Source organism: Atractosteus spatula, chromosome 2 (assembly GCF_055471065.1).
Source record: "Atractosteus spatula isolate fAtrSpa1 chromosome 2, fAtrSpa1.hap1, whole genome shotgun sequence".
In the NCBI taxonomy this organism is placed as follows: Eukaryota; Metazoa; Chordata; class Actinopteri; order Semionotiformes; family Lepisosteidae; genus Atractosteus; species Atractosteus spatula.
Window position 1 is genome coordinate 43,815,882 of NC_142707.1, and position 24,316 is coordinate 43,840,197.

The 24,316-nt window shown below is 35.2% G+C and overlaps 1 protein-coding gene across 1 annotated transcript in view; it reads right to left on the reverse strand.

Annotated features, from left to right (window-relative positions):
• Nucleotides 1-24,316, reverse strand: part of grik2 (glutamate receptor, ionotropic, kainate 2) — a 272,439-nt gene that overhangs the window by 91,095 nt on the left and 157,028 nt on the right. The window contains exon 10 of the mRNA XM_088906563.1: nt 23,142-23,255. Within this exon, the coding sequence (XP_088762689.1) occupies nt 23,142-23,255 (114 nt within the window). The remainder of the gene's footprint in view (nt 1-23,141; nt 23,256-24,316) is intronic.

Genomic DNA, 24,316 nt, shown 5'->3' on the forward strand with positions numbered 1-24,316 from the left:
TCAATTGCTCTGTTTCTCATTCGTTCCTGAATTTCTTTGGATCGCCGCATGATGTCTAGCTTTTGATGATCTTTTCGTCTACTTCACTTTGTCAGGCAGGTCCTATTTAAGTGATTTCTTAATTGAGAACAGGTGTGGCAGTAATCAGGCCTGGGTGTGGCTAGAGAAATTGAACTCAGCTTTCCAAAGATGTGATAAACCACAGTTGATTTATGTTTTAACAGGGGGGGCAATCACTTTTTCACACAGGGCCATGTAGGTTTGGATTTTTTTTTCCCTTAATAATAAAAAACCTTCATTTAAAAACTGCAATTTGTGTTTACTTGTGTTATCTTTGTCTAATATTTCAATTTGTTTGATGATCTGAAACATTTCAGTGTGACAAACATGCAAAAAAATAAGAAATCAGGAAGGGGGCAAACACTTTTTCACACCACTGTATATGTTCCGCCGGGGATTCAAAAAAATTTATTTAAGGAAAATAGCAGTATAACTTTGTTCATGCACAAACAGTGGCATGTTACATTATCAATTTGGGTGTCTCCTCTTGCCAGAAAGCTCTAAATTGCATTTTGAGTACGGTTTTTGACTTTTTCTAAATTGCAACCCATAAATAAAGCTGATACAGTTTAGACTTATTTTAAACTGTATTACAGCAGCACAATGGACAATGCAACGTAAATTGCAAAAATGCACTTGGAATCTGTCCAAGCTCTACTTTGTCAGGCATTTTCTTTTACTGCAACAGACATAAAAACTCCCTTGCTTTTAACAGAGCGTCTTCCAATTTTCCCTAAACATTTTAAGCATGAAAGTTCTATGAAACGGTACCCAAATATGCGATTGCTGTATAGAATGAATTTTAATTTAAAAAAATTATTTAACACGAAAATTAAGCTGGAAATCTCGCCCCCTTCAACTTTGAAAATACCTGTGAAACCGGTTTAATTCGTCACAGCCAGCACTCCCGCAGAGAGGGAGGTTGTACTCATTAATGTCTTAGCCGGAACACATCATTATATCTCATTTTGTATTTCTATAAAAAAAATCGTTTGCCCAGCCACTATTGTTGTTATTGTTTTTATCCTGTAAAGCGCTTTGAGGAGCACAGCTTTCTCACCACTTAGATTACTTTTTGATACCATCCTTACACAAAGCAGAAACTTCTTGTATTTTCCGATGACATACAAGTGGAAAGATTACAGATTTTAATCGTCTTTTTTCTGAACCAGGGAAAATCTGATCATGTTTCTCTATAACAATAATAAAAAACTTTATTTTACATATCACCTTTAAAAGTGGCATCTCAAAACAATACAGTAGATGTAAACCACAGATTACAAAGTAAATACCCAGACAAACGCAAACGCGTTTTTAATAAAATGCTTTTATTCATTCAGCAGAGAGAGAGCGTAAAACCTGGGTGTAACAGCTGTTCCTTTTTCTGATCACTCGCTCTCTGGATAAACGTCTCGCCTGCCCTGTTCTTTGTTTTCCTAATTTGCCGATTATGCCTTCTGCGATCCACTCCTGGCCTCACACCTAAAGAAGACTATTTTAAATTTCTTTGCGCGGTCCATTGTGCAATTAACCCTTGTATGTGCTGTCCTTAAAGTGATATCACATAAAGGTGATATGTAAAATAATGTTTTTTTTATTATTTCTATAGAGAAACATGATCAGATTTTCCCCGGTTCAGAAAAAAAGATCTAAAATATACTAGTTAAGAAAAATAAATCTAAACAGGGAGAAAGCTATGCTGAAAGTTTATTAAGATACTTAGAAGACAAAGATATCAATTTATGTTGCATTTGTCTGATTGTGAATCAAAAAACACATATATTTAAAAACGCGTTTACGATTTAAATCAAAACGCGATTCAAATCAATATAAATGTTTATTTTGTAACGCATAGGTGACTATTCATTGTTATTAGAATGACTTAAATTCGATCATGTTGTGATATTTAGAAATATAAATTTGTTTGGTGCGAGTGAGGTTTTATTTAATCTCTGACCAAGGGAAATGTTTCATTTTTCAAAGAAATGTTTGTTAAAAAAAAAGTCATGGTTCCAGTGGGATTTGATCACAGACCATGTGACATGGGAGTCAGGAACCTAACCCACAGTGCCACCAGGAAGGTCACATGCAGAGTGCTGAAAAAGCACTACTGAAACATTATCAACAGACAATGTACAGCGTGTACTATTCTTGTGTTGCGGTACATGAATATAATTATATCGTTATTAATTTCTTTAGATACGCGATTCCATATTATATTCCCTTTTAATCAAATTCTAAAAGTATGCTTGTTGAGTATCACGTTAGTTAAAGATTTCGATGCTTAAAATGTTTAGGGAGAAATGGAATACTGGTGTGTATTTTTTCTTTAAAGTACCAAGACCAGCCATATACTGTATGTTTATGTTCCAAAATTAATATCGTTTATGGCCTTCACACACTTTACAGTATGCTCCTATTTTTTTTATGCTCAGCTACTAAGATTTCCCTTCAGTGGTAAAATTCCATATAAATATTCAATACTTAAACGGGCACAGTTAAGACATTAAGTATACATATACATACTGTATACAGTACAGTTTGCATACGGTAATATGTTTATGTTCCTAAATCAATCTCTTTTATGAGCATGTGAAAGGCATGGTGAATCGATTCTCAAAAATGACTGTACTTTACATGATTGGAAACAAATGCGTGATTGCGAAATGCTGTGGTGTTACTTTTACAAAGATGGTCAATGAAAAAAAGAATGTGGACCAGGGCAATACTTTGAGTTTACAGCTTGTCCAAGGTCATTCATTATTAATACTATTAGTAATATCTTCGTTAAAGACTTTGATGGCGACAGTTCAAACATGAGAGGTTGAGCTTTATTAGCTCCACCTTGCGGAAATTCCGGATACTATTTTTTTGCTTGCGGTATTATAGGAGAATTTACGGTAACTAGCGGTATTTACCAGTAACTCGCGGTAGTCTGCGTAAAGGGCACCGCAAAATAATGCGGTATCGCCCACGCATTTTGAATGGCTGCATCTGTATGCTGGAGGTTAAGATTGGTTTGAAAAGCAAACTTAATTTTCATCAAGAAAGATACAATAAGTGGAATTAGTTTTAAAGGGAAAAGTGCCATTCCTTAGACATTCATGCTATGTGCATCTGGAGAAACAAAAGAAAAATCAGGTACTATAAAGAGGTACTGGTATAACGTATACAGTATGGTTGAATACAGCAGAGTGTAGCCCCATATGATGTGGTACTGTATATAAAATACAGATGCAGCAATTCAAAATGCGCAGTAAAACCCCGTACTGCACGAAATTATTTGCAGAATCGTGGGGAGTACCGCAATATGTGATTGGCTGGCCAAAATGACTGAAAGGTGGCACTTGTGAAGCAGTGGTTGTTAGTGAAACAATTGCTTCATTTAATCTCTTTACTGTGTATGTTTAAAACCACTTAATATTGAATATTAATATGGAATTTTACAACTAAAGAGAAATTGTGTTAGCTGAGCATAAAAAGAAGAGGAGCATAACGAGTCTGAAGGTAATTTAGGAACATAAACATATTATGTAAACTGTATATGGCTGGTATTGGTTGTTTAAATTAAAAAATACACACCAGTATTCCACTTTCTTCAGAAACATTTTGAGCATCAAAGTCTTTCATTCGGTTACATACTGTGGTTATTTTGGAAAAGTTTTTGTATTAAGTTTATATACTTCATAAAAAGTTATAATGTTTTAACCTTTTCTATGAATAGTTGCGCCTGTTATCGCAGTAAAAATATGCATACTTTCTAGAATTTGATTAATAGGGAATATAATATGGAATCGCGAATCTAAAGAAATTAATAATGATATCATTATATTCATATAGCAAAACTTAGTACAGTAGTACATAGTACACTTTCTTTAGAAACATCTGCATCAATTTGACTCATTCACCCATGATTACTTGGAAACTTTTTGCCTGCCCTTTCCAACTTTAGCTTAAGTTTTCAAGCTGCGCATTGGTGTAATGGCTTTGATGTGTGACTCGCATGCATGAGTTTTCCTTTAACATATAAACTTTTCTTTGAAAAACAAAAAAAGTAAATATTATGGACAGTAAAAGTCCATAAAATGTGGATAATAAGTAAATATTATTGAATTTTTTGGTATTTCTAAATATCACAACATGTTCAAAGTTAATGTATTAATAACAACTAATAATTTCAAACTGCATTTTAAAATTGTATTTTGTTCGGGGTGATTTGTCACTGTTTTCACAACCTTCAATTGATTAAACGTCTATTTTTGAGACAGGGTGTTCCAGACCTCTGTTTAACTTCTGAAACTCCCTCTGTTTTTTTCTGTATTCACACACATAAGAATAAACTACATATGCAAATCTTGCACAGGCGTAAAGATGTTCTGTGCTCAATAGCTCTTTTACCACAGTACGCATTATGCTACATTTTTAAGCATCAGTCGAAGCATTCTGAAGTCTGTCAAAATCGTAAAAAATGTTACCAAATAGTATTGGTGAAACTGTTACCTGTCCTGGATAAAGTGGTTAGAAAATAGTTTGAAACTTGAAAAAAATATTCCAATTTTAATGAGGTACGGAAGATATTATTAATAATAAATTACCTTGTAAGGTCTGTAAGCTGAAGATTTATAGTGGAGAAACGTTGAGTCTTTTCTTTTCAGCTTGGAATTTACATTTATCCATTACAGTATATTCCATTGCAGCCACGTTACATAACACAGCTCCGTACTTCTCACAAAGGCTAGGAGTGTTAACACCCCGCTGTGTAATGTTATGTAGAATAGATATTTCTTGGGGAATGGGAACAAATTTTCAGTAGCATGCTCTGTTGTCATTGTTGCTCTTTAACATAAGGCAACCAGCAATCAAATGTCCTGTTTTTTCTTAACACTAATTTTTCCGCACTGTAGTTTTAAAACTTGAGCAAAGATGCGCCACATGCAAACAGCGCGATGGTGTATAGTTTTAAAGCCACTACAGTATAGCTTGTGAGAAATACATTTATTTGTGCTGCATCAAAGTTTAACTCATTCAGAGCGCCCTACATTACAAACTCTGAGCATCTCATTGTCTATTGCAACAGTATCAACAGCAATGTAGTTAAAAGGAACGTATCAAAACGTTTCCAAAATAATCACAAGTGAACGAGTTAACGGATTAGGTAATAATAGAGAAATCATAAGAATATGCCTTAGTTGTTTCATGTTAATCATGCAATCCAACTGAAAGAAGGACACTGAAATCAATAAGAGACTATTTTTTCATTGACAGAAAGTATCATCACACTCTCTTGTTTAATCTGATTGTTTTGTTGCTGTACAGACTGTTAAACCAGAGGAAAAGAGCGTCTCTTTCTTCGAAGCATTTCATTTATCCGATCACTTATTAGTTTTCAATCATACAAAGTAAGTTTTGAGAATCTCCGATTCACCATGCCTATAATGTTTCCCGGAGAATGCAAGGCAAGGCCCTTTTGCCTCTAGACCTATCGATATTTATACAGTAGATGTGGTCCAAGCCTGGTACATTTCAAAAGTCACAAAATTACGAAACAGAAAAGCGGCACAACGGTCGGCTCTGGCTTTCCCATCTGTGCCGATGCACTGCACGTACAATCTTTCATCCTTCTTGTGTGCTTGTGTCATTTATTTCAGTCCCCATCACTCTGCCCAGTGATATAACTTTTATATAAACAAGATCTAGTACTTGGTTCGATTTTCAAAAACCTTATTTTGAATAAAGCGTATCCCAGGTGTAAGCGAGTTCATAAAGCCAGAATTACTCTCCTTACATCTGCGAAACACCTGACCATATACTGTAAAGCTTTCAGTGCTTTGTTTGTGTATATTCCAATCACAGCGGGCAGAGGGTGTGTGGGGATATGTTTAGGCTGCAATTGAATTGGGGCTCTGTATTCTACACACCTGAAACATCGTTTTCTCTGAAAGCATTTTCTTCCCTCTTTAGCTGATCTTTTGCAGCCTATGCATACTGACACAGCTCCCTACGTGAATTCTCGTTCTTGACTGAGAAGGCTTTAGAGAACTTTACAACCATTTTTCTTTTCAACCAATTGTAAATATGACGTTTACATTGGCGTTTTTATTAATTTTTCACTTAAGTTTATGGAGGACTGTCAGATGTCAAGGAGAGCCCCCTTCACTGACAGACTGACAAAGCAATTGAGAAGTGTTAACTATCCAGCCAGTTGCAAAGGGTGCAACTGCAACAGCCACAAACAGAAAAAAATAAACTTTTTTTTTCATGGCAAATTGTAACAAATTGGCATGTTTCACTTCCTTGCGTAACAATCATGATGTTCTCATCCAAACAAAGGTTAGATTTTTTTTTATTTCAAAACCGTGATCTTGACATGCAGGTGTGAAGTAGAGTTAACAGCTTCAGATTTAAAAGGTTATTAATAATATCTTCCATATCACATTAACATTGGAACATTCTTACAAGTGTAAAATGAGACAATACACAACATGTCTCCTCTATAACTTCAGTTTACAGAGAAATTGCACCAGAGCCACAAAACATTGTCCAATAATACTCTTCTTGTATCTAATTTCCAGGGAGTAACCCTGTTACAAAAGTGAACAGCGCATCGGCTCCGGACTATGGTTAAACATACATATGATGTCTGGTGGAGTTTCACCGTTCTCTTGTCTGTAATCTGTAGAGACACAACCCATCAGTGTTTGGTACCAAAAAAAGGGGGGGCTTCACGGATTTCCTTCTTTGAACTAAACTTTGCTCCAGTAAATAATGTACAGTTTATCACCTTCTGCAATGCTTCTAGTTAAGCAGGGTTTGCACAATAAGCACATTGTTTTACTTGCATTGTTAAGCGCTTTGGGGCAACCTTGTTGTGAAAAGCGCTATATAAACATAAATTGAATTGAATTGTTTAATGGGGATGATATTACCCACATCTATATCACTACGACACAGGTTTGAGTCGGAGTGTCTGTTAATCAAACTGCATGATTTTTTTATCCATTTCAACTAAATGATGGGAATATAGAGTCAAATCTGTCAGAATCTCGGAGTTTAATAAACAAGAGCTTATTCTTGTTCGCATAACAAGAACATTGGCATCTAGACAATGTACATTAGTAAACAACAGAGAGCATGACTGGCTCAATTGAAGGTGTAACCCATCTGTCTTCACTGTTATGGTGCGGTTTCAACATATACTGTAGATAAGCTGCTTTCTGGTCACTGGCAATTGTAAAAATAACCCTTCAACCCTTAAACCCTGTTTATCTTAGAGAATTCCGCAAAGAAATCCTTAATCACAAAACCATCACTTAATTTATCCAGATACACAAATTCATGCCGGAGCCAACAACAAGCTATAATAGTGGATTATTTTTATGTATTCACTATATAAGAAACAAACTGAAAGTAATGCTCTGATTGTGCTTTGAACCTTTGGGTGCAGCACGCTACATTACAGTGCTTTGTCCATTAACACTAAAAGGACAATAAAAGGTTTTTTTTTAAATGAAACACGTCAAAATGTTTCCAAAATGTCCACTTCTGATATTTTAGCTGCTTAGTTACATGATTCCATATTAATATAACTTTCAAGTGGTATTAAATAAATACAACTTTTTTTACAATTACAACAATTGGTGTTCTTACTACGTATTCTTAGAAAAGAATAAAATGTTATAACTTTTTATGAAGTACAGAATATAAGCTTTATAATATTAGAACAAGCACGTTAAAACCATAACCCACTGTAAGTTGCCAAGTTAAAGACTTTGATGCTTAAAAAAATTATGAAGAGGGTAGAATACTCTTGGGTACGTTTTCATATTTAGCTATCACTACCATCTACTGTGCGTACATTAGATTACTGTATGTACAGTATTACATTACAGTACTGTTTATTTCTGCTACCAAAATTTAACTTCGGATTTTCTCTATGTAAATATAAAGCTGAAAAAGGCGCATCACGTTCACAAGCTACAGCATAATAACAGTTTAAAATTAATAAAAGTCTAAACAGTGTACAGCTTAAATTCTATAATTAGAAAAAGCTTGTCCCTCAGGATAGACTGGGATTCGAAATCAGGTGTTTTCTGGTAACAGCCCAAATGCTCCACAAGTCCCATTAAGCTTTCATAGCTCCACCTGGCGGTTTTACAAAGAACTGTAATCACAGTACTAAAAATATCTAAAATGCTTCGGAGTCCCGCAGTCTACCGCAGACTCATGCATTCTCGCAAAGCTGCTCAACCACAAACTACTGCAGTATCCCTCACGCATTCTGAATGGCTGGATCTGTATGTCTCTTCAGAACATTTAAATCTTCATTTATAAAGTATATTATATTACAATTCATAGTGACATAAAAAAGTCACACTGTGAAAATTAAAACAATGCTAATTTTGGCCTATCCAATCTTTATTTACTTTTGCTTTTACTAAGTATTAACTAAGTTATTTTGTATGGTTTATATCACCTTTCATGTCTTTAAAAGCTGAAAGACACTATTAGTTCACAGCAATTTTTTCTTTTATTATCACACTGAAGCTCCTAGCATGTACATAAGCCATGGCTTTTGTGTGCAGCTGTTTTTAATGGCCAGTTTGATTTAGATATATAATTTTTTTCAATTTCAATATTTTTATAAAGAAGCTGTTACACAGTATTGAATATCTCAATGTCTCAGAGCAGACTTGATTGTTTGCACCTCTTTGTGGTGTAACTACAGTAGCTTGGATACTTAGTTCCTTGTCAATTGTGTTATTGTGATAAAAGAAGCACACTGTCTTCAATAGTTCAGCTATTCACACCTTGTTTATGGAGTGGAGTCTGGAGTTTATTATCTTTCAGTACTTTGTGTTTTCTTAATATACTGACAGTCTAGCAGCACTAGACAGGAGGTGCGAAGAAGGATTGCTTTTCTCAATGTTATTTTTAATTATGAGCTATGCATCTATGGCAAAGTATAGTTTCTTGCTTGGCATACCATCATAACTGCATTAAAGTTTTGCCAAATTTGCCTAGCAATATGATTCAAGTGTAAATTTTAGATAACAGGCACACAGATTAGAAGCTATTTATATTTAAAATAAAATGTGTTGGAATGAGATGAGACTGAATAAACATTGATTATTAGCAGTTGGTTGCAAAATGTACAGATGCAGCCATTCAAAATGTGTGAGGTATTTCGCGGCATACCCCGGTGGGCGTGTCACAGTATCACGCGGTATGACGCAGTTAACGTGGTGTCACGTGGTTAACTATCCGGCGTCGCCTTGTAAAACCGCCAGGGGGAGCTTAACCTCTCATGTACAGCATTTGAGCCTTTAATTTTAAACTGTGTATTACAGCATGTTAATCATCAGTCATTAAAATGTTGGTATATTTTATGAAAGCAAGATTGCTCAGTTGGACAAAAGTACACAACCTACCTTTATCAGAAATATCAAAGCCTTTACTGAAGATATTACTAATAGTATTAATAATGGATGACTTTGGACAAGCTGTATACTCAAAGTATAATTTCTTTAGCACATTTGTACAAGCACTTGGAATCTGTCCAAGCCATACTTTGTCAGGCATTTTGTTTTACTTCAACGGGCATAAAAACTTCCTTGCTTTTAACAGGGCGTTTCATAATTTCTAGCTACGAAAATGATTTAAAATGCGACACCTATCATTCAACTAGAGCTTAAAATATCACAAGGAAAAATACACACCGGTATTCCATTTCTCCCTAAACATTGTAAGCTTCGAAGTCTTTAACTAACGTGATACCGGAGTCAACAAGCATACTTTTAGAATTTGATTAAAAGGGAATATAATATGGAATCGCGTATCTCAAGAAATTAATAACGGTATGATTATATCCGTGTACTGCGGCAGGGCTGTGTAGGGCTGTTTCGCCTGCTTGTTCATGCGAGCTGTCTTGTAGCCTACTGGTCTAGGTGCGTGACTACCAACTGGCAGGTTGTGTGTTCAAATCCAGCTGGTGCTGGACCTTCCAGTTTTATTTATTTATTTTTTAATCACGTAACATAAACATATTACCGTATGCAAACTGTACTGTATACAATATGTATATTTAATGTCTTAACTGTGCCCGTTTAAGTATTGAATATTCATATCTAATTTTACCACTGAAGGGAAATCTTAACATAAACATACAGTATATGGCTGGTCTCGGTACTTTAAAGAAAAAAATACACACCAGTATTCCATTTCTCCCTAAACATTGTAAGCTTCGAAGTCTTTAACTAACGTGATACCGGAGTCAACAAGCATACTTTTAGAATTTGATTAAAATGGAATATAATATGGAATCGCGTATCTCAAGAAATTAATAACGATATAATTATATTCATGTTGCAAAAGAACTGCAACGGACATAAAAACTCCCTTGCTTTTAACAGAGCGTTCCATAATTTCTAACTACGAAAATGCCAGGTGAAAGGATTTGTAAACATATTTTGTTAAAGCAAGTCAGTTTTTTCTGCAACACATAAAATACATTTTTCCAAGAAAGTTTAGCCTTTGTCACTAATGAAACCACTAAATAAAGACATAAATATAGAAATCTTAAGATTTGTTTTATTTAATGTTGGTAGCAGGATGAACTGTCAGAGTGTATATTTTGTCGCAAAGTTGCTGCAAGATGTTAACAGTGAAAAAGGTATTTAGAAATGAGTTATTTCAAGATGAAAAAGAAAACATACACGAAACATGGTTTCATTACGACCAGAATCGGTCTTGAGATATTTTTAACTTGATTTACAGTATTTGAGAGGTATGTCTTAACACCGATACTACAGTGCTTAAGTACTGCTCACGTATATGTTTCTAGGTTTATATTATGCATTTCATACGGTCAAATTACTTTTGAGCAACTAATAAGAAGCGCGAAACGGTATGCGTTTTACTTTCGTTTTGTGCTGGGAGCCATGGATTGATTAGAGATATCAAGTACATACAAGTCATTTTTTAAATGTTGTAGTTCGTCTTGAAAAAATGTTACGAGTACATCATCTATCAACAATCACACAGGTTCTGTTTCCATATTGCGGATTTTGGTTAGGTATTATCAAATCCAGTGGCGCTGTTAGTTTACTGAGTCCCATGTCACATGGTCTGTGATTGAAACCGGAAAAACCGGTTTAATTCGTCACAGCCAGCACTCTTCAGGTGTGAGGGTCTTCTGCTCAGAATGAAACGCTAAAATGTTTGTGTATATTCTAATGGTAGTGGGGGCAGGGTGTGTGGGAACAGGTTTGGTTGAAATTGCATTGGAGATCTATGTTCTTCACACCTGAAACATTTTCTCTGAAAGCATTTTCTTCGCAGTTTAACCGATCTTGTTACAGCATGTTACAGTTTACTATTATTAACCATATTAATTTTAAGTGCTTAATGTAAAATCTTGTAAAAATATATTTTCATTGTTCAAATATACATTAAGTCTGACTATCATATAATAAGTTAAATACAAAACTAAAGAAAAAATAGGGTTAAATATAATTCAAAATATTTTGCTAACAATGTTAACTGTTTATGAATAATAAAATGTATTAACTAAGGAGTAGGATGGCACAGTTGTTAGTATGTTTTTTGTTTTGTTTCTTTTTCATAAATACAACAGTAGTACCTGATGTCTCAGTGGCTTTCAAAATTAAATTATTTCTCCCTAAACATTTTAAGCATCGAAGTCTTTAACTAACGTGATACCGGAGTCAACAAGCATACTTTTAGAATTTGATTAAAAGGGAATATAATATGGAATCGCGTATCTCCAGAATTTAAAGACCAGACAATCGCAAACTCGTTTTCAATAAAATTATTTTATTAATTCAGCAGTTTGTGAGAGGGACATCCAGCAGGGAGAGACACACACACCGGTTTTCATTGACAACATTGTTTTTTTTTCAATTCCTCTTGTCTAACAGGAATGTTTTGTTTGTGGACAGACTGTTAGACAAGAGGAAATTTGTCTAACAAATTAAAAAACTCCATCCCGGCCTCTCAGTTCACCACCGCGCAGGACTCTGTTGATGCTGTCCCCGCCGGCTATCTCCCCCCAGGAAGCACAGCGGAATTCACAGATGCCAGTGGGACGAATAATTCTCCCAGATGTCCAACTGCTACCCATCACCCAGGAGATGGAGGGGGGGTTGTACTTGCAGTGCATCGGCATAGACGGGAAAGCAAGAGCCGACCGCTACGCCGCCCTCGTGTTTCGAAATCTTGTGACTTTTGAAATTTACTGGGGGTGGACCACGTCTGTAAATTTCGATGGGTCCAGAGGCAAAAGTGCCTTGCCTTGCAATCTCCGGGAAACCATTAGTACGATGGTGAATCGGAGATTCTCAACCCTTGCTGCGTACGACTGGAAAAGAATTCGTGATCGGATCAACGAAATGATTCGTAGGAGGAGGCGGTCTTTTCCTCTTGTCTAAGAGTCTGTCCACAAACAAAACATTCCTGTTAGACAAGAGGAATTGAAAAAAAAACAATGTTGTCAATGAAAACTGGTGTGTGTGTCTCTCCCTGCTGGATGTCCCTCTCACAAACTGCTGAATGAATAAAATAATTTTATTGAAAACGAGTTTGCGATTGTCTGGTCTTTAAATTCTGGAGATACGCAATTCCATATTATATTCCCTTTTAATCAAATTCTAAAAGTATGCTTGTTGGCTCCGGTATCGCGTTAGTTAAAGACTTCGATGCTTAAAATGTTTAGGGAGAAATGGAATACTGGTGTGTATGTTTTCTTTAAAGTACCGAGACCAGCCATATACTGTATGTTTAAGTTCCAAAATTAATATCGTTTATGGGCTTCACACGCGTTGCAGTATGCTCAGGCACTAAGTAAAAAGAGATGCTTCGTATTGCTTGACTAATTTTAAAAACTAAGTTATAAATGCAGGCGCTGCTCTGGTGCGTCGGCTCCTACACAGTGCCTGTCTGCTGTAAGCGTTACAATATACACACCCAACACTGCTTGTACCCATCTGTCATGCAAATAAAACACCTTGAATTGAATTGAATTGAGGGGAGAAGGGGGGGATACTAAAGCCAATACTGGCTCAATGGGCTTTGACGTGCTAATGCGTTGGTTTAACAGTCCGGGTGTGGCAGGCTTCCAATGTCAACTCGACTCGATTGGAAGACAATGAACGTATTTTAGCCCTAAATGAATTAATAGCAAACATGGTTTACATAAAATACATTTTTCCAAGAAAGTTTATAATAATACGATCTATAGTTGAAATCTGAGCCTACTTTAAAAATAAAGGAAAAGCATTTTCAGAGAGCAATCACGCTGTGTTTATGTAGAAAAAGCGATTAGGTTTATGAGCAATCTAATTACCTAATCGCTTAAAACGCTATATAAAATAAAGTTTATTTAGAGATGAATGATCAGTGTGGTAGTTTAAATAATGTGATTCAGGAAACTAACACAGCGCCACCGGATTTAATAACGCAATAAAAACGCTATAAAATAATGTGACACAGTACAGCACAGTACAATAATACTGACCATGACTTTAGAAGCATAAATTACCTTACACTCAATTTAAACACAAGCTGTCTTTCTGTATGAACCTCTAAGCTGGTTCATACAGAAAATGTAGAAATGCATTAGCCTGATTATGATTAAAAACACATAATTAAACACGCGTTTGCGATTTAAATCAGAACACGATTTAAATCAATATAAATGTTTATATTGTAACGCATACTGTCCAGCCTCCATTTCTCTATAAAAATTTACTGTTGCACACACACACACAATAGAAGCAGGAACCGCTGTCAGAAGGGAAGATATGTTCAAAATATCGCAAATATCGATCATGTTGCGATATTTTGAAATATAAAAGTCAACTGATTGTCCATAATATCGCTTACCTATTTTTTCGAAGAAATGTTTGTTAAAATAAAAGTCCAGCACCAGCTGGATTCAAACACACAACCTGCCAGTTGGTAGTCACGCACCTAGACCAGTAGGCTACAAGAGAGCTCGCATGATCAGGCAGGCGAAACAGCCCTACACAGCCCTGCCGCAGTACACGGATATAATCATACCGTTATTAAATTCTTGAGATACGCGATTCCATATTATATTCCCTTTTAATCAAATTCTAAAAGTATGCTTGTTGACTCCGGTATCACGTTAGTTAAAGACTTCGAAGCTTACAATGTTTAGGGAGAAATGGAATACCGGTGTGTATTTTTTTCTTTAAAGTACCAAGACCAGCTATATACTGTATGTTTACGTTCCAAAATTAATATCGTTTATGGCCTTCACACGCGTTACAGTATGCTCCTATTCTTTTTATGCTCAGCTACTAAGATTTCCCTTCAGTGGTAAAATTCAATATCTACAACGGGCACAGTAAAGACGTTTACAGTAAGTCTTTCTACGACAGACCAACGGACCACGAGTGCCCCTGTCGGTCAACCAATCACGCACCGCGGTATCCCGTGTCATCATACCTGCGGTATCTGTACCGCGGTGTCTGTACCGCGCACTTTGAATGGCTGCATCTGTATGCTTTTGCATAATGATTACAGCTGATTTTCTTCTCTTTCTATCAGAAATTAACAAATATAGTCAAAATATAAAATATAAAAACCAGAAAGTACTGCATTAATTATGTGTGCAAGTCAATGAAGATTTTTTATCAATATATTTAAGCAATGTTTTAAGCAATATATCAATTATGTATTTATTAGTAATTATTTCTAATGGATCAACACTTTGCCAATGCTTAACCAATAATGTGGAGAAGAGAGAGCAAGATCCAGACAAAAAAGGAAGATGTGAATTTAACAGAGGTGGATGTTCACCTTGTGTATTTTTAGGGATAGAGCCACAACAACCATTTCCTTTTTTACGGTGTTAGTATTGTACAAATCCCTTTCTGATGGCTAACATACAGATATAAAATCTAACATTCAAATGTCACAAAAAATGGAAAGCAGCTTGCACCTACTGTACACTGTCTTTTTTAGGCTTACACTTCTTTAACACTTTAAATTCTGTGAGGTGCGACTGTGGCCATTTCTGCTATGTTAATAATGCTTTCTTTATGTCCTACTGACACATTTAAAACTGACTACAACCAAGTGATCCTCTGTTGCATCATCTTTTTCAGTTCATTGTTTTTTATCCTTTTCTTGTTCCCAGGGTGTTTGAATAAAGCAGAGCACCAGAAACTACTTACCATAAAGACACAGTAATGGCAACAGTAAGCCCCGCTTATTTATTTGGAGTAGTTGTTTTTTTTTTTGACACATCAAACTTACAGGCTTTCATAAAGAGCCAGTTAGCTCCGGCAGTGGGTGGAGAAATAAACAACAGCAGATGGCAGTTCACCAGGCAGGCTGAAGAATACAATTATGTTTCCACAGGCTTGAGATCATCGCAGGTATTTTATGTAAATTCAGCCCAATTTTCTATTGTAAACTTTCTTTTTTTCCAAATTATTGGAATTATTGTTTAAAATGATTTATTCTGATTTGTTAAGCAGTTCCCATTCTTAACACACAAGCTAATTTTTGTTCTGATCCGATAAAAGTTCAGATAGATGGAGTTTCCAGTGACATACTTCTCAATTCCAGACAGCTTCTTCTCTGGGTCAGTTTTCTCATGCTTCCCCATCTCGCCAAAGATTGAGACCTGCTATCATTTTTCCAGTAGTGAAACCTTTATCCTCATAACCATCTCTGTCAGTTTCCCCTCTAAACCACAGTTTCAGATGATTACATATGTGCCTTCGCATGTGCATCACATCCTCTACACCTTCCATTACTCCTTTTCTTGCTATTAAGAAGTGGACTAGCTCAACGTTATCAGATCCTCCACATATATGACATTCTATTTAGAGGAAATACCTTGAACAAAGAACTCTTTTCACTATATTAATCCAATAAACAATAAACAAGCCTAGGTCCTTCACTATACTTCCACATCTTGTGAGGACATCACGCACCATGTCGCTACATTCCCATTTGCTGCAAGGACGTCTGCGTTGCCTGTGTCTCCACCTGCTGGGCCTCAGGTCATGCTTTGTCCATCTATTTCTATTGCCTGTTTTTACTTCGCCTTGCCTGTGGTCAGTCTGGGTTTCCTTTACATATTTGTCCAGTGCTCATTCTAGTTCTGCTCAACCCACCTTTCCAAAACCCCAAGCCCATGAGTCTCGGGTCTCAGTTCAACCCCCTTCCTCCATGTTTATTTAACTTCTGCTATTTCTTCTGCCTCAGTACCCGGCTTCCTACACAGCCCAAAATCATCACTTGTGGTGTCTTTTGGGCCCTGTTTCATCTGTCTCTGACTCTGAAGCTACTGACAATCCTTGGCCCTTGCTCTGTCAAGCTTTCTACACTCAGCTCAGCCAGCAGGCTTCCTACAATCCTCTGTCACTTCCCTGCAGTCCAATGTCAAACATGACACCCCCTCCAACCCTGCCGTACAACAGCAAAATTCTTTTCTGTTCAGAATCCTCATGCTCCTCTAGTAGACAACTCAAGTGTATCTGATTATCCCCTTAATATGCAATATAATTTCTGCAAATTTGTTATCTTCACATTTGTAGCTGTGGGGGTGAAAATTGTGCCTGATCTGTGTATCAGACCCATAGACTACTTATGGCTAAAGTCGACAATAGCTTTATGACCAGCCCCATGAGGGTTTATTTGCACATTTTCCTTAGAGTGTGGTTCATAACTTTTTATTTCCAAGCATTAACAGCCTGAACCCCATTTCCAATTTTGCTCTTCGACCTTGCTATTTCCCATATCTCAAATGAAGAAGACATCTCCAGTCCCTTCAAAAGTACGTCTCTAATCTCTGATTTTTGCTATGTCTTAGGTGTATTCTAGCAGGAAAGAAATACACTTTGTTTAAACCTTGGCTGTAGGGGCAACTGTATATTTTTGGACACCCTAGCTGATGCCCTCTCCTAGATTTTATTACATAATTATTTATTATATATCTTCTTATTCAAATATCATATTCTAATCTTACCACCTTTCCTCTAATGTTTATATTCCTCTTTTCGATATCCTTATCATCTCCTCCTTGATTGGTTATTGCAAGGAAGCAGTTAAAGTGAGGATATCTACAATTAGAATCTACCTGATAGGAGTCCTTTATAAACCCTTTGCCACTACTGTCAATAACAGCTGTGAAATAGGGTTTGTAAAATTATGGTACTTTTTTATTCTAAGATCATTAGAAATCAGAACAGAAAAGGCATATGAAAGCTACTGAAATAAGGAAATGGCATTTATAAAATTTACAGGATGCCAGGAACCTTCACATAGATTTTAGGAAGGTGGTAATCCTAATTAACAGCCTTTCCAGGAGCCTACAGTTCTGATACAGAAGGTGTTGCAATTTAGTGTCTCATGGGCATATCTGAAAAACACTGGCAGGGCAACATGAGGAAATTCACACTATAGCACTGTAGTTACCTTCTGGGTAAATAATGCCTAATGCTCTACAGGCATCCTGTGAAATTCATCTCTTCCTCACAGTTTAAAAAATAGATTTTTAATGTGTTCATGTAAGACTGATTGTATAAACATTTGATAGTAATACAGCTATAGCATTTTTATATAATAAGTTCACAGACGGATACATTTAAAAAAACATCATTGAACATTTACTGTTTAAAGGTACAATTTCATGAAAAAAGTTTTCAGAACAACTTGCATACCACAATGAATGAAGAAAATCCAAGGTCAAAGAGAATTTCAGGTGTTCTTTCATGACAAATGTAAAAGACAAGCAGTCAGGAATTTAATTTTGAAGTGGGTAAGCAGCTCTTTCATGTGGTTTTCTGAACAGCAAATGGAATGTTAAAATGTAATAAAGGAACCAAGTTAGAACAACTGGCCTGAATATTAGGTTCTGCTTTTAAATTGATAAAAAAGGTAAAAGCTTTTGTAGCTTCTAACCCTTCAAAAAACAGCATTAAGTAATAGTTGTTATAACTGTTGTGTACTTGTAATATACTTTTTTTCTGGTTTTAGAGGAATAATGTTTAAATACAATACTGAATAATGTTTGAATACAATCATTACAGAGATGGAATATACTTACAGGATATAGAAAGACACTTTCTCTTTTCTTAGACAACAATGTGTGTTTCAATATAAAATTATTTCTCTTTCAATTTTCAGTCAGTTTATTATTATATTTCTGTAATGCTGACAATGTAGTAAAGTATCATTACCAAAAGCCTAGACAAAGGCTAGCAGTAAAAAAAAATCCCTTATACAAAAGCTGATTGGAAGATTATGTTGCATAATGAAGAAATGCATTTTTCTAGCAACACTACATTATTACAGTGCAAAATCAATAACAATAAAACAAAGGTTTCACATCTGTTGAATCAAACGGGTATCTTATGATCCCAATGAAACATAAAATCTATTTTGTGGTAATAACTTTCTGACTGCCTGTAAGAATAAATCAGAGGCTAAATGGTATTGTTTTATATTTAGTAAATGCATCTCTTGGGCAAAATTAATTCTTTATTGGTTTAATTAGAAATCTGTTTTCCCATTAAAAATATAAAGCACCTTGTCGATCTTGTTTCCTACAGGAATTTGTATAAATATGGTTCGGTGCATGGAGAATCAAATCATTCATGAACATTGGCTTGTCAATTTCATTGTTAAATAGTATTCCTAACTCCCTGTTAAAACATTTTACTGCAGCAAATAATTCAACATTTACAGAGATTATACATACTGTCTCTCTAATAATGACTTCTAATTCACGCAGATGAAAAGAGTGGTAAAATAGGATAAGTTGTCAGTAAGATAATTATGAAAAAAACAAATGTAAACTGCAGACAAACACATCATTTGTAATACCTGCAATTTAATAACCCCACACTAAAATGGTGTATTTTGATGCCAAACACATAAAATACATATTAAAATAGAGGCCTTTAAGTGATCCATATAATTCAGTCAGAAGATAAAAAACATTTACATGTAATCTTATACAGTATTTACAATGATTACAACTAATTACAAAATATGTGTCACATTTGTATGAATTAATTGATTTTTATACATATATAGATTTAGGATTATTCAAAAGTGTGACCTGGTGATGGGTAAGAGCCACTAAAAGATCTTTGATTCAAGCTAAATTCCAACCCATCTCTCAAATTACAAAACTTTAGTTTTAGTTTTTTTTTTATATCTTTTAATCGTTTTGCTGTTAGCAAATTGAATTGAATTGAAGGGCTTTGAAGTATGCTTTATGATTGTGTTTTCTGGTTCTATAGATACTAATGAATAGTAAGTCACTCATAAAAACTTTTTTCAACAATTCTGACATAGCAGGAAAACATAGAAACATTGCATTTCTTAAAATGTAATAATACAATTTCAATTTAATAATTTAAAAATGATAAAATACGCACTCCACAGGCGAAGCATTGTGTTTCTTTTCTCCTCCTTTCAGCATGGAATAAACCTTTACTTGTTCCTTCACTATAAAATATGACTTACAGGTACACATATTTTACACATGTAACACTATACAGTATACTTACACACTATAACATATGAATGATATCCTAAGTCAGAAACTGCATTTGTCAGATATGCATTAATCTTTATTTATTTGAATCATCAATTGTTTTAAAACTTGACTCTCTGGCAGCAACTCCAGTACCTGCACAAGACCTGTAGACCTTCTGACACACCCACCCATAAAGCCATTTGTCTTCTAACACACTGCAAACCCCACAGTGCCTGACAGGAGAGAGGAGGATAAGCACATCTTTCACAGACTTTACTGGAAGCCTGTAAGTCACAGAGCTAGCAGATGAAGCAAGAGCCAAGAGGACCTTGGCTGTCTGACACCCACTCTGCCTGCCAATTGTGTGCTGCTGCTTAGGGATTTGTGGTTCAAACTGGCGACATTAACCTGTGCTCTGAGTGAGCACAGTTACTGTTTGAGCCACTCAGGACCCCCAATATGCAGAAATCATGTGCTGTTTTTCAAAGGGGTAACGTCTGTTAATATGACCGCTTAAGTCCTTATTTTTTCATAGTTAACCTGGATTAGTCAGTATTAACCTCTCACCATTGCTACAATAATGTGGAGAATGTGTAATCTAGGTAACAATGGCAATATAATTCAAATAAGGCATGTATGGAAAAGGGATTTTATTGGCTTTTAAGATCATAAAACGTCAAAACAAAAATATAAATTGTAGTGTATTTTGTTTCAGATTAATATGAATATAATTGATTCATTTAGTCTTTGAATTGCTGGTTATCATTATGACTTGAATACAAAAAAAGGAAAATTTCTGAAAAGCAAAACAGAGTTGTTTTAATTAAAACAGTGTCCTGTAGTGTTCTGATTTCTGTTGAACTTGTGCATTCCCTTCCATCATGTTTAAAGTACCACTTCCAGTTTTCTCTGTTACACATAAGCCAATCTATTGGATGTCTTCTCTAAACGTCATCAAGTACACCCACTGCCTCTGCAAAATCAGTTAAGTTAAATGTGAACAATGTTTGAATAAGCTTGGAAAGAAAGTAGAATATGATATAAAGTAATAAACAATCATTACCAAATAGTGCATTAATGTGAATTTTAATGCTAAACAATTAAATGTGTATCTATGCTACCATTATTTCTATAATTGTATAAAACAGATTTATAACATACTTTTATATATTGTTTTTAATGTACATTTTATAGAACTTGTAAATACCTGTATAAGGTTGATATTTTTTTAACTTTCTATAACATAATCACTAATCCACTGGGTTTCCCGAATGAGTAAACAAGTGGAGTTACAAATTCAAAACGTCTTTGGTCCATCTTTGGTCCTATTTGGTGCCATGACAATAGTCGATTGTCAGTTTGGTGTATTACAGTATGTGTAACTTTGGATTTGACCATCTCCGAAGTTCTTCACAACATCCAACTACACAGTCCACACAAGAAGCAGATAATTCTCTGATTGAAAATGCTGACCTCCTGACCCAGGAAAGTGCTTTTGAGAGTGTTACAGTTAAATGCTGTCATTGTATTAGACTTATCTATCACTATAACTTGTTAGTCTGATATATACGTATTATAGTCAGCAGTAAATTTCAATCATCAATATTTTTGTCATTTGGCATTTTTGTTCAGGATTTTTAGTTGAAGTTGTTAATTTAATATGCAGAACATACAGTATCAATGCTACAGGACTAATGTGACATTCCTATAAATTTAAACACTACCTCATGTCTGCATTATCGATCCATCCATTATGAGAAAGCCATCACTCCTGGTAAGAACAGATCTCATTGTACAAAAACATGCAAACAATTTAGAGGCACTGGTTAATCTAGCCAGTTTGTGTCTGGAAGAGACAGGAATTAGGAACACTTGGTAAAAACCCATGTCACCACAGGGACAACATATAAACACTGTGGAAAAAGTGCCCCAGTCTCAAACGAATTCCAGGTCAATCTGTGAGATATCAGCACAAATTGCCATGATACTGTCCCTGCACATTATTAAATTAACATCAGTTTACTCAGTTGATGTATAAAGAATGTGCCCTATCTGAGACAAACTTTAAAAATGAACTTGGACATACCTGTATCAATAAATTTAATGGGATGAGAATGATTTGGATGTTCTAACAAGAGTATGTATTATATACAGCTAAGTTAATAAGCTTTTTGCAAATGTTTTAATATTTTTTAGTGCTTTAGCATTTAATTATCTTTCCCAGTTGCTTTTAGTTTCTATATATTACCATTAGGTCAGATTATTTTCAGGCATTGCATTAATTTTCATTTCCATGTTGATAACACTCAAATTATAGTTTGAGTATAATCCGATCATGCTATATCTAGCACTATCTACCTTATTACTACTTTTGCACAGCAAAAAACATGTCTTATACCATTGTAGTCAGATTTTTCACTCTTTATTAAAACTTAATTTTAACATTCTATTGAAGGAAAGTGTATTAATTTCTTATTATTTATGCCTTTACATTCAGTAATTATAGTTTTATTAAGATAATTTTATTCTTTGGGTTCTGGTGGTTATAGTGTACATTTCAACTACTACAACTACTGTACTGTACAATGTATTATCTTCAAGAGTTCATTGCTATGTTACTAGGGTTAAATAGGTACTATGTATTATTAATAGATATTATCATTCTTATTTTAATTGTTCAGGGTAGCTGGGTCAGCATGCGCAGACTGCAAAGGAACAAGTAATAGGTTTATTCCATGCTTCCATGCTGAGCTCACACCTGAAGAAGGCTCCACGGCCGAAACGTTGTGTTTTCTTCTTTTTTTCAGCATGGAATAAAACTATTACTTGTTCTTATTTTAATGACTGTACTTTCTACAATTATTGGGTTAAATTTTTACTTGGGAACCAGTCAGAGGCTTTTACATGGAAAGGAACGGTAAATTTTACTGCTGATTTCCAAATTTCTACCTTCTGAATAGCTTTCATAGAATTATGGAATTATGTTCTTACACCAAGGGATATCTGCATAAGCTTTTAATTTAGCTACTTTACTGTTTTGATTTGTGTACATGCGTATCTATTGTTTTTGCCTTTGCCTTGCACTATAAAAATAAAGATAATTTTTTTAACATATAATGACAACTAATTAAATGGGAGTTGTTTAATTAAGTTTGGGAGGGATAACAACAACAAGCCAATCTTACACAGCTCCACCTAATCACCATCCTTACCAAACTAGCCCCAGTACATAAACTGAACTCAAACACTTCCCTTTTCATCTGTTTCAAGCATCTCTCCTCCCCCACATCTCCAACTTGCAGCTACCCCTTGGTTCACTCAGTCTGACTGGGATTCAAGCCTCCTCGTCCTACGGCAAGGAGTTTCTTTACCCATTAACCAGGTGAGTTAAGTCAAATTTTTCTCACCAAGTATTCCACGTATTTAGAAAGCATTTCAAGTTGGATGATGTTGTCTGCAGTGAATTTAATGTTTTGTAGCAGCGAAAAATAAGACTTAGAATTTCCTCAGCAAAATAACAGGAATTCTTTGCACTTACCAAGATGGTTGAAACAATCAAGGATCGGTTGGTCAAAGAGTCAGTAATGTTAGCCATTTTTCCTTTCTGATTCTCTGTCATATTCAGGCTACTTGCAGGATCCCAGGTTCCGATCTATAAAAGAAAGGTTTATAAGGAATAAATACCAAGTTTTTACCCCCCTATATACTTCAGTATTACACATTATATATGTATCATTTGAATCATAATTTAATTTTAATTCTAAATTTTGATGCTGTACAAAATGCAATAAGATTAAAACCCAAAGTTAGAGCAAGCCTTTGTTTGATTTGCACACATAACAATGACATTTTTAAATCTTAAATTTTAATGTCAACAGTAAGTATATTAACAGTAAATTTAAAAAAAACAATACTTTTTTTATACTTTTGTCTCTTTACATTTTGACTCTCAGTGACGTCCACTGTGTCCACATAGGGAGAAAGAGATAGTGCAGACTGGCCCATGTGACCTTCCCAATAATTGAGTCATCTTTTCACAAACAAGCTCTGCAGAAATGTATAGGAGGTTTAGATCGGATGTCACATGAGCCTGTAGTGGTCGCCATTTCCTCTCATATCTTCAGGAGGGGCAAGGTGGGGAAACCTTGTGGTTGCCTGGGAAATGAAGGGACGCTAAAGGAAACGCAGCGAACTGACCCGTAGCCAAAGAGATTTTCCTGCACTTATTTTATTTTGGAGTTACCTGTTCAGTTTGGGAATAGCCCTTTCAGTACATTTAAAGGGCATTAATAGTTCTTTCCTTGTACATCACAGTGTCAACCTCAGTCACTCACATTATAATATATTGGTGGGTCATAGGGGACGCTGTTTTGCTGGGAGCCAAAAAGTTGACTGGGTAAGTAATTAGGCTGACTAAACCCAACCCTACCTCTATGGAACTGAGCCATATGCTCATAGTTTAGCTTGGGGAATCCTAATCGCAGTCGGCTAGGTACATAACCCAGTCTTGAAAGTGTAACAAATGGCACAGCTTTAATCATTAAACAAAAAAGTAACAAATATTCATCCCAGCTTGAGTAGTCTTGATATGTCATGATGACATCAAATTTTTTAGAGCAATTTATTATCTTTTTGCCTGAACCCTGTTTTGCCTTCCATAATTATAAGTCTTTTGTGACACAAATATTTTACAGTTCAGAAGAAAGTAATTTT